Below are 12,100 nucleotides of genomic sequence, written 5' to 3'. Positions count from 1 at the left end.
ATAAGCTGTACTGAAAGCTAATCGAGATCCCATAGCTCTGTGCAAACTCTTCCAGAACTCTGAGGTAAACCTGGGGTCACGATCAGACACAATCGACACCGGAACCCCATGAAGTCTAACAATCTCTGCAATGTAATCCTCGGTATACTGAGACATCGAATACGTCGTCTTGACTGGGAGAAAGTGCGCTGACTTGGTCAATCTATCAACAATAACCCAAATGGAATTGAAACCCTTCTGCGTCCTGGGTAAACCAGTCACGAAATCCATAGTGATATGCTCCCACTTCCACTGAGGAATCGGCAAAGAAAGCAATGTCCCAGCAGGTCTCTGGTGCTCAATCTTTACCTGCTGACAAGTAAGGCACTGAGAAATGAACAAAGCAATATCTATCTTCATACCTGGCCACCAGTAGAGTCGACGAAGATCCTGATACATCTTCGTACTGCCTGGATGAATCGAATAAGGTGCAGTATGAGCCTCTGTCAAGACGTCTCTACGAATATCGTCGCCAGAAGGAACACAAATGTGGCCTCTGAAAGTTACCAAATCATCACCATTCAGACTAAACTCTGAATTCCCTCTAGCCTCGGCTCTAGCTCTCAACTCTGCCAACTGAACATCAGTCGACTGCTCTCTACGGATCATGTCCGTCAATGTAGATCGAATGACCAACGCTGAAAAGCGAGCAATGGTACCTGGAATCACCAGATCAATCTTCTCTCTCTGCAAATCCATCAACAATGGTCTCTGAATCAAAGAACTCAATGAAGCACTCGACTTGCGGCTCAAAGCATCAGCCACCACGTTCGCCTTCCCTGGGTGATAACTGATCGACACATCGTAATCCTTGACAAGCTCTAACCACCTCCTCTGTCGCATATTGAGCTCTTTCTGCGAGAACAGATACTTCAAACTCTTGTGGTCTGTGAAGATCTCACACTTTTCGCCATACAGATAATGTCTCCAAATCTTAAGGGCGAAAACCACAGCTGCAAGCTCCAAATCGTGCGTCGGATAATTCTTCTCATAATCCTTCAACTGGCGAGACGCATAGGCAATGACCTTACCTCGCTGCATCAACACTGCACCAAGGCCTCTCTTCGACGCATCGGTATAGACCACAAAATCCTCTGAACCACTGGGCAAAGAAAGAACAGGAGCTGTCGTCAATCTGTCCTTCAACTCCTGAAATGCACTCTGGCAATCGATAGACCACTCGAACTTCACAGTCTTCCTCGTCAGATTGGACAATGGCAGGGCAATCTTGGAGAAACCTGAAATGAAACGACGATAGTAACCCGCCAAACCGAGGAAACTGCGTACCTCAGAAACAGTGGTAGGAATAGGCCAATTCTGAATCGCCTCTATCTTCAACGGATCAACAGCAATGCCATCTCTCGAAACCACATGGCCTAGAAAAGAAATCTGATCCAGCCAAAACTCACACTTCTTCAATTTGGCAAACAACCTCTTCTCTCGCAACAACTGAAGCACCACTCTGAGATGCTCTGCATGAAGCTCTCTGGATTTGGAATAGATCAGGATATCGTCGATGAAAACAATAACGAAGCTATCCAGATAAGGCTTGAACACACGGTTCATCAGATCCATGAAGACTGAAGGGGCATTGGTCAAACCAAAAGACATGACAAGAAACTCATAGTGACCGTACCTGGTCCGGAAAGCTGTCTTAGGGATATCAGACTCCCTAACCTTCAACTGATAGTAGCCAGACCGAAGATCAATCTTCGAGAACACAGTAGCACCATGGAGCTGATCAAACAAATCATCTATCCGAGGCAACGGATACTTGTTCTTGACAGTTACCTTGTTAAGCTCCCTGTAGTCGATACACAGTCGCAGAGAACCATCCTTCTTCTTGACAAATAGAACCGGAGCTCCCCAAGGCGAAGAACTCGGACGAATAAAGCCCTTGTCTAAAAGATCCTGCAACTGAGTCTTCAACTCCTTCATCTCGGTAGGGGCCATCCGGTACGGAGCCTTAGAAATAGGAACCGTACCTGGAGCTAAATCGATCACAAACTCAACATCTCTATCCGGCGGCAAACCCGGAACATCATCCTCAAACACATCAGCAAACTCCCTCACCACATCAATATCATCTACATTCAACTTAGTCAATCTATCAACATCCACAATAGAAGCAAGAAACCCATCGCAACCTCTACACAACAATCTCTCAGCCTCAAAGCAAGAAATAAAAGGAAGGACCAGCGAAGTACCTGTGCTGGCGAGCGCTCCTCCCTGGCCATCATCTGCAAAAGTCACCTTCTTAGCAACACAATCGATAACTGCACGGTAAGTCGAAAGCCAATCCATGCCAAGAATAACATCGAAGGCAACCATAGGGATAACAATCAAATCAGCGAATACAACTCGCTCCTCAATACGAACAGGGCACGCAAAGACAATTGATGTCGGGCACAAGACATCCCCCGAAGGTAAAACAACATTAAGCTGAATGGGAAGAACAGAAGGAACTATACCCAAAGATCTCAAAAATAATTCAGACATAAAAGAATGAGTAGCACCAGTATCAATCAAAGTAGTAGCTACTCTGCCTGAAATCAAAATAGTACTAGAGATCAATGAAGAATCACGATTAATACCTTCCTTGGTCATCGCAAAGATACGACCCTGCACCTTCCCTTGGCTATCTCCCCTCGGGCAATTCCTAGCAACGTGGCCCGCCGCGCCACAACGAAAACAAGTATGAGTGCCCAATCTGCACTCTCCTCGATGATGCTTACCACACTTTGGACACAGTGGCTTCTCGGGATCAAATGGAACTGGCGGTGGTCTAGAACTCGGCTCCATCTTGCCCTTGCCCTTGAAACGATCCCTGCCCCTCTGATTCGAACCCTGGCCTCTCTGAGCAATGGCCTGGTGTCTCTACTGCCTCTCCCTGGCGATGTCCTTCTCGTCTTGCTCGGCCAACAATGCTTTGGACACAATCTCCTTGAAAGTAACAGCCTTGGACATGTTGATATCACGACGAATCTCCGCTCTAAGGCCTCGAATGAAATGAGCGCCCTTGTCCTTGTCGTTCGAAGCAATATACGGAGCAAATAGGCAACCCTCCTCGAACTTCAGAATATACTGGCCAACATCCAAGCTCCCCTGTCGAAGTTCCAAGAACTCCGTAACCTTCCTCGCTCGAAGTGCGTCGGGGAAATACTTGTCGTAGAACAAGTCAGTGAACTCTGACCACTTCAGTGTCGCAACATCAACTCCAACTTTCGTAGCATTCCACCAAATGCGGGCAGCCTTAACCAACATGAACACTGCACAGCTAATCTTGTCTTTGTCCTCATACTGGAGATGATCGAAGATAGCTTCAAGCGCCTTGACCCACTCGACAGCAACTAGAGGATCGGTGCTACCTGCGAATTCCGGTGGATCCATTCTCTTAAAAGCAGAAAAGACGGCATCAGTGCCAACAGCCTGAGCAACTGGACCTCTCACTTGGCCTCGACCCTGTCCTGCTCCTTGCAATCTGAGCAACTGTTGAATCTGATCGCTATGCACCTTAGCCTGCTCCTTAAGCAACTTGCCGAACTCGTCGACAACTCTCGAGGAAGAACTATCCTCACCCTCTGTCGCCTTACGCTTAGGAGGCATACTCTACAATTGCTCACAAGACACCAATCAATATATATAACAATGGATAGATGCAAGAAAACATACCCGGACAGTTGAAAGTAGACGAAGTCATATGCATTGGTCCGAAGAACACCGCTCTGATACCACTAAATGTGACACCCTGACCCGATACAATTAAAATACAGCGGAATTTAAAATTTCTTTCAAACGGAAGGAGTTTCAAAATACATTTTATAAAAGTGTTTACAAAATAACAACATGATCATTCCAATGACATAACAAAATACAAAATATCATTAGTGTGATCATGTTACAAAATGGTACAAAATAATCATCCTTCCAATCTTCGTATGCATATGACCCCCATCCACAGTCAACGTCCCGGTCCGTCGCTCTTATCTGCATCACACGAAATAACTGAAATGAGAATAAATCTCAGCAAGTGGAACTCTTACATAGCAATGATACATAGTATACACTGTAAAACATGGCTTTTAAATCATAAATACCATCGACTCTGAAACATGAATAACGTAGCAATAACTGTAGCAATAGCAATGGCAATAGATAGCAAAACGATGGTATTTCTCTTTTCTATGGTTGGATTGATATCAATAGTATCTGTGACTGTGGTTGCCAATATCCCATCGATATAAATCGATAACTGTGAGGGGATAAAAGCCTATGGTCGATGATCATCTAATTGCATGCAATGCTATGGCTATGATTAATCAATCCAATAAAACATTTGAATTCTCAATAGCATTTAAGGCCGTCGTTTCGCAATCTCATAATATCTCTTGTATTCCCTTTTTAACAATAGTGAGACATCAATGCCTCCAATAGATAATCAATGAAATCAATACATAACAATGGATCAATGGAAGGGAATAACACTTTGAAACCTTTAAAACACAATACATATAATATCATGTGAGCAAAAAGGGATGAAATTCCACTTACAAACCAATAGAACACCTCCAACTATACTCTTGGTACACCACCTACAACAATAATCCATAAATAACACCAATATCAAGACTAAATCCAAGAGTCCATGCTAAATAATCCATAGAACCATCAAAACATCAAATCCAAAATAACCCTTAACTCGAAACCTCATTAGAATCGCACCAAAAACTTACCTAAGCTTCCTTATACCACGGAGAACGATGATCTCAAGTCGGAAATCCAAATAACTCCAAGAATCAAAGGTAGGAAGCTAAAGAAATGGATGAAAACCCTTGCCAATGGAGGGAAATCTCGAATGGAAGGGAAAGAAATGGATAAGGTATGGCCAACAACTCCTAAAAAGTAGCTAAATATCTCGCCCATACTTACACCGCGGGTGCGCCAACACAAGGACCGCGGGTGCGCTAAGCTCACGGCAACCAAAATAAATCCCATGCACGAACACCGCGGGTGCGGTGCTACAATTACCGCGGGTGCGGTCTCACCGCGGGTGCGGTCCTTGCACTGCCGCGGGTGCGGTGATGCCACGGCCCTCCAAATCCAAAATCATGAATAGTACACCGCGGGGGCACTCATCTAAGAGCGCGGGTGCACTCTACTCACGGCAATGAACAGTAACAAAACAACTAAAAATCGATTCGAAACGCTGAAACGAACAATCAACACCAACTAACACCTCAAATAAATAATAACCAATAATACTATAGCCCAAAATACAACTATAATCATCTAATCACAAAACCCAATTAACACAATAAAGCTTAAACCGTACCGTACACCGGGCTCGGCTATTACAATAAGTGACAACCATATCACTCACCACCAAACCCATCTCAGATAAGAACGATAAAAAACGTTGGATGAAGAGGAGTAGACTCAGTTCTGGGACTAGTGAAGAAGACTGTTACTTTCAGATCTAAATCATGTTTTCCGATGTATCTGTTAAACATTATTATGTCTGGTTTTACATTTCCGCTGTAAAACATTTGTTATTTAAGTTTGTATCAGATAAATAAACATTTAGTATTATGAATAAAAATAATGCTTTATGATTTTTTGTACTTTTGAGGCTTGTTGTTTTCGAATGTAAATTTGAGAGCAATACTGGTGTCGACCAACCCCGTCCCTGGGGCGTGACATTGAAGTGGTATCAGAGCAAGCCAGGTTTCATAATCTGAGGAGGAGGAACTAGAAATAATAAGTTCTTATAGACTTTTGAATATAAGTTCTGATAAACTAATAGACCTTTGAAAATAAACTACAGTAATAGACTACTGAAATGATAGAATAACTACGTACAATTGGGAAAAATCAGTAAGGGAAACAGACCAGAATGCAATAGAGCTCTGAGTGTTTCAACAGCATATTTGAAATAAAAAAAATTCCAGTAGACCGAAAAACAGTAGCATCATAACCAGTAGTCTGAAACCAGAATCAGTAGAGCAGAACCAGTAGACTGGTTCTAACAATGCTGGAGGGCAGCAGACTTGATTACAGTTGCATCAGAATTCCAGCAAGCGCATGTAATAGACCTTGCAAATTGTATGGAAGTTGAGATGTTTTTCGTACAAACTTAAAACGGCCATAACTTTTGATCCAGGAGGAATTTTGACTATTGTAATATATCATTGGAAAGCCCTCGACGAGTAAAACCTATCTTAAAATGATACAGTCGTTTGAGCACTGCCGACGAACTCCAAAATCCTTCGTTTAGATAGTGATATCTTCATTTCCGTAAAAATTTTCAATTTTCCGAAACTTTGAGGAATTTTCGTTTCCAAACGGCTCAGTATTTTTTCACCAAATTTTGTAAACTTCATGTTCATTATGTGAAAGATTTTTAGTAAATTTTTCACGCGATTCTAAGACCAAAAAATGTTGAGCTATTTTCTTCTATTAAATGTATAGACTGTACTGATTTTTTTCATTCAAGTAATTGTCTATAACTCGACTTATACTCTTGAGATCATTTCTGACCCTTGAATTTCATGTTTTAGATATAGAACATGGCTTGCCAGAGTAGCTACATTAAGAGCCTAGAGAAGAAGATAGAGAAACTCAAGGGACATAACTACTGCTTAGAACTGGACAATGATGAATTACAGCGTAGAGCAGAACACTTAAGAGATGACGTCCAACGTTATTCTCACTATCTGCATGAGGCATAAGAGAGGAATAGGAAAGCTCAAAAGAGTTGGAAACCTCTCAAGATACTGTTGCAGAGTTAATCGGGTTACGTGATACCTTGGTTGAGAAGATCCAAGTGCTCAAGGATCAAAATCACCAACTCATGCACCAACAAAACCAGTATTGTGAGTAGACTGATGCTCAGATTCATGAGTTGCAGAACACTGTTGAAGTTCTTAGCAACCAGAATGCAGTTATGCATGGTCATATCGATCATCTAGAAACAGTAATAGCCAACCATGAAGTCGAACCCGAGAATGATTCCGAAGAAGAAGAAGAAGAAGTCGGAGAGGATCATATGGATTTGGGATTAGGAGAAGTGATAGATTAGACCATCAATAATAGTTTCTTTGTAATAACACTTGTTCCATTTGCATTTCTGTTAGCATTTTCAATGTTTAGTTGTAATTGCATTTTCGTGGGAAATCAATAAAATTTATCTCTGTCAATTGATATCATATTTAATTTTCGAGCAATTACTCAATCATTTTGCTTCATTTGTTTAGTCCATATTCTGTCAAAACCTTAGAACTTTCATATTTGTAGGAAATGGACAGAAGACCAGTGAGAAACAATCGCAACCCTCGTTATGGAAACCGCAATAACAACCACGACGATGAGGATGCACAACCACCACCACCAACAGTTGGCCTCAGTCAGGCGGATTTGATGGCCATAGCCACGGTTGTGGCAACTACGCTACAAGGGTTTGTCAACCCTAATGCTAACCAGCCACTACCACCACCTCCAGCTCAAAATGAGACTAATCAGCACTATGAGTCTCTCCGAAGAGCAAGAGTCCCAAACTTCGATGGAAGCTCCGATCCCGAGGTCGGGCAGAATTGGATGAATGAGGTAGAGAATCATCTTCGACTACTTGAGGTTCCACAAGAGATCAAGGTAGATGTGATTACACCTTTCCTTGTGGATAAAGCAGTCAAATGGTGGGAATGAGTCTCACCAGCTATGTTAGGGACAAGACCTATCACTTGGCAAAGGTTCCGAGAGGCATTTCTGATGCAGTACTTCCCGACAGCAATTCGAGTGCATAAACTGTCAGAATTTGAAAGTTTGTTTCAAGAACCAAACATAACAGTGGTGGAGTATTCGTCCAAGCTCCACTCATTGGGAACTTAATCCCCAACCATCATGGGAGACGAGGCCTTGAAGATACATCGCTTCAAGAAGGGATTGAATATTCGCATTCAATCTGCCCTTGCCGTTATCGAGCCCAATAGTTTGATGAATTTATGGGAGCTGCCATCAGGGCTGAGAATGACATCAAGAGGCGTGAAGGTGAGAAGAAACGCAAACGTCCTTAGTCAAGTCAGTACCAACCGGGCCAACAATTCAAGAAGCCTAGGTTTTCAAGCAATCAATTCACCAGTGCTCCAGCCAAAGGAACCATTTCTTCTCAATCAAACAAAGACGGAGTCTAATGCCAAACTTGTGGTTTCACTCACACTGGTGAATGCCGTAGGAATTCTGGAGCTTGTTTCCGTTGTGGAAAGACGGACCACCACATCGCTCAATGCCCTTTTCCAGATCCAAGGAATGGTCCAGCAGGTGGAACAAGTCAAAAAAAGCCTAAGAAAAACAAGAAAAATGCTCGAGTCTATGCTATCACTCAAGAAGATGCTGACAACTCAAATGATGTCGTAGCTGGTACCATTCTAATCAATAATATACCTGCTTATGTGTTATTTGATTGTGGTGCTACGCATTCATTCATGTCTAAGAGATTTGCCAAGAAGTTAGGAACTAAGCTTGATAACTTAGAAGAACCATATAGAGTAGCAACTCCTGCAAATCGGATTTTAGAAACTCGCAATCTATATCGAGATATTAGTGTCCTCATAGAAAATCAGAGTTTCAAGGCAAACCTAATCAAACTAAACATGGTGGAATTCGATGTAATTCTTGGAATGGATTGGTTAGCCAAGAATCATGCTTTAGTAGACTGTCATGGAAAGACAGTAACCATCCAAGCTCCGCACCAAGAGAAAATTTTATTTCATGGTAAAACAAAAGAACGAAAGACTCTTCTTTTTGCTTCTCAAACTTGGAAAGCCATGAAAAGTGGAGAAGAAGTTTACCTAGCTATGTTAAGCGAGGTAAAGGAAGAAACCACACTTGCACTATAAGAGATTCCGGTAGTACAAGAGTTTCTGGATGTCTTTCCTGAAGAAATCCCCGACCGCGAAGTGGAATTTGAGATTAATTTAGTACCCAATGCTACACCAATCTCAAAAGCACCATACCTCATGGCTCCAGCAGAGTTGAAAGAGCTCAAAGAACAACTTCAAGAATTGTTGAATAAGAAGCAAATCCGATCGAGCGCATCTCGTGGGGAGCTCCTGTTCTATTTGTAAAGAAAAAGAACGGAAGCATAAGATTGTGTATTGATTATAGGGAACTGAATTCATAATCAAGAATAAAATACCCACTTCCGAGGATAGATGACCTGTTTGACCAACTCAAGGGAGCTACAGTCTTTTCCAAACTTGACTTAAGGTCAAGCTACCACCAATTAAAGATCAAAGCAAATGATGAAGACATCCTTCAGAACAAGGTATGGACACTTCATGGTAATGCCGTTCGGGTTAACAAATGCTTCGGCAGTATTCATGGATCTCATAAACAATGTGTTCAAACCGTTTCTTGACAATTTTGTTGTAGTATTCATCGACGATATTCTAGTATATTCTTCAAATGAGGAAGACCACAAAGAACATCTTTGTCTCACTCTCCATACGCTGAGAGAAAAGGAACTGTACGTCAAGTTCAAGAAATGTGAATTATGGCTAAATAGTGTCACATTCTTGTGACACATAATATCAGCAGCAGGAGTAGCTGTGGACCCTAAGAAAGTAGAAGCAATCTTAGATTGGCCTAGACCAAAAGACTGTGACAGAAATTCGAAGCTTCTTGGGATTAGCGGACTATTACCGAAAATTTGTTGAAGGATTCTCTTCAATAGTCATACCTCTCACCAAGCTCACACAAAAGAACTCTAAATTTCAATGGAGTGAAGATTGTGAGAAAAGCTTTGACACTTTGAAGAAGAAGCTTACCTCTACGCCAGTGTTGGTATTACCTATGGAAGGCAAAGACTTTACCATCTACAATGATGCATCTAAAGGAGGTTTAGGATGTGTACTCATGCAAGAGGGAAGGGTGATTGCATAAGCGTCGAGACAGTTGAAGCCGTATGAATAGAATTACGAACACATGACCTCGAGCTAGCAGCAGTGATATTTTCTCTAAAGATTTGGAGACACTATCTATATGGTGTAAGTGTGAAATATTAACCGATCATCAAAGCCTCAAGTACTTGTTCACACAGAAAGAGTTAAACATAAGGCAGAGACGGTGGATTGAACTCTTGAAAGATTACGACTTGACGATAAGCTACCACCCAGGCAAAGCCAATAAGGTAGCAGATGCTTTAAGTCGAAAGAATACAAGTAAGGTGATCCTGACAACACTTTCAGCACAACCATGCCTTCGAGAGACAATCAAGATAAGTCAAGATAGAGATTCCGCTTTGATGAAAATGAAAGAGCAAGCTAAAGAAGGGAAATCACCAGATTTCGAGATGGATAACAAAGGAATCTTGTGGATGAAAAGACGATTGTGCGTACCAGACATCGACAACATTCGAAAAAAAGTCATGTTTGAAGCACACAAGTCAAAATTTTAAGTACATTCTGGCAGTACCAAGATGTACAGAGACCAGAAGAAGAATTTATGGTGGAGTGGAATGAAAAAGGATGTTGCGATATTTGTTTCCAAATGTCTTGTGTCCCAACAAGTCAAAGCAGAGCACCAAAGACCTGAGGACTTCTTCAACCTATAGAGATTCCAGAATGAAAATGGGAACATATATCCATGGACTTTGTTTTTGGATTACCAAAGTCTAGACAAAGTCATGATGGTACGTGGGTAATCGTAGATAGACTCACAAAATCTGCGCATTTCTTACATGTCCTCATGAAATATAATTTGGACAAGCTATCCACATTGTACATGAATGATATCGTACGATTACATGGAGTTCCAGCTAGCATACTATCATACAGAGATCTTAGGTTTACATCTCGTTTTTGGAAAAGCTTTCAACAAGCCATGAGAATTAAGGTCACTCTCAGTACGGCCTATCATCCTTAGACCGAAGGCCAAACAGAGAGGACAATTCAAGCTCTAGAAGATATGCTGAGAGCATGTGCTCTAGACTTCAGTGGTAATTGGAGTGAATATCTGCCCTTGATCGAGTTCGTATGCAATAATAGTTATCACAGCAGTATTGGAATGGCGCCATACGAAACTCTGTATGGACGAAAGTGTCGATCACAATTATATTGGGATGAAGTAGGGGAAAAAGCCATCGTTGGACCTCAACTGATCCAAGAAACAGTGGATAAAGTTGCTATGATCAAGAAGAGACTAAAAACTGCACAAGATCGACAGAAAAGCTGGGCTCACCAGAAAAAAAGACGCATGAAATTTGAAGTTGGAGAAAAAACATATGTGAAAGTGTCACCCATGAAAGGTGTAATCCAATTCAATAAAGCTGGAAAACCGAATCTCAGATATGTTGGACCTTTTGAAATTTTAGAGAAAGTGGGAACACTTGCTTACATATTAGTACTTCCCCCCGATATGTCAAGGATCCACAATGTTTTCCACGTTTCGCAGTTAAAAAGATATATTTTCGATCCAAGTCATATTCTTGAAGCTGGACCACTAGTTGGTTGAAAGCAATACAATCTAAATAAAGAACTGAAGTATGAAGAAATTCTGATTCGAATTGTGGATAACAAAGAACAAGTACTGGGGCGACGAACTATTCCATATGTCAAAGTACAATGGTCCAATCACACCGAAAAAGAAGCTACTTGGGAGTTGGAAGAAAAGATGCGAGAACAATAACCTTATCTCTTTGAGGATCATGTATAGACATGTTTCGAGACGAAACTTCTCATAAGGAGAGAGGGATGTGAGAACCCGAATTTCCAGCAGCAGCTAGCAATATTCATCATCAATGCAAAAATTTCAGCAGAAGCCAACAATTCCAGCAGCAACTAATATTTCAGAAGCTGGTATTTTTCCAGCAGATAGAATCCAGTAGGAGAAGAGTTCAGTAGCGCGAGATTCCAGCAGACAGCTACTTATTCTGCTTATGACTTGTAACTAAAGCATTTAACATCGAATAAAGGTTGTTAATGGCAGATTATGACCATTAATTGAGAGGCTAAAAGTCAGAATGTTACCTATAAATAACACCCTCAAATCTCTGAATTGGTGTAACACA

At 41.6% G+C, this 12,100-nt stretch overlaps 1 protein-coding gene across 1 annotated transcript; it reads left to right on the top strand.

Moving 5' to 3' along the window:
• Window positions 1-11,097: 11,097 nt before the first annotated feature.
• On the top strand, window positions 11,098-11,544 carry LOC140819234 (uncharacterized). The gene has a single exon (XM_073179245.1). It carries the CDS (start codon window positions 11,098-11,100, stop codon window positions 11,542-11,544), a length of 447 nt encoding a protein of 148 aa, XP_073035346.1.
• Window positions 11,545-12,100: the final 556 nt, after the last annotated feature.

This window comes from Primulina eburnea, chromosome 18, assembly GCF_022965805.1.
Source record: "Primulina eburnea isolate SZY01 chromosome 18, ASM2296580v1, whole genome shotgun sequence".
NCBI lineage: Eukaryota > Viridiplantae > Streptophyta > Magnoliopsida > Lamiales > Gesneriaceae > Primulina > Primulina eburnea.
Note: the sequence above shows the minus strand (reverse complement) of the source record. Positions and strands in the feature narration are given on the sequence as shown.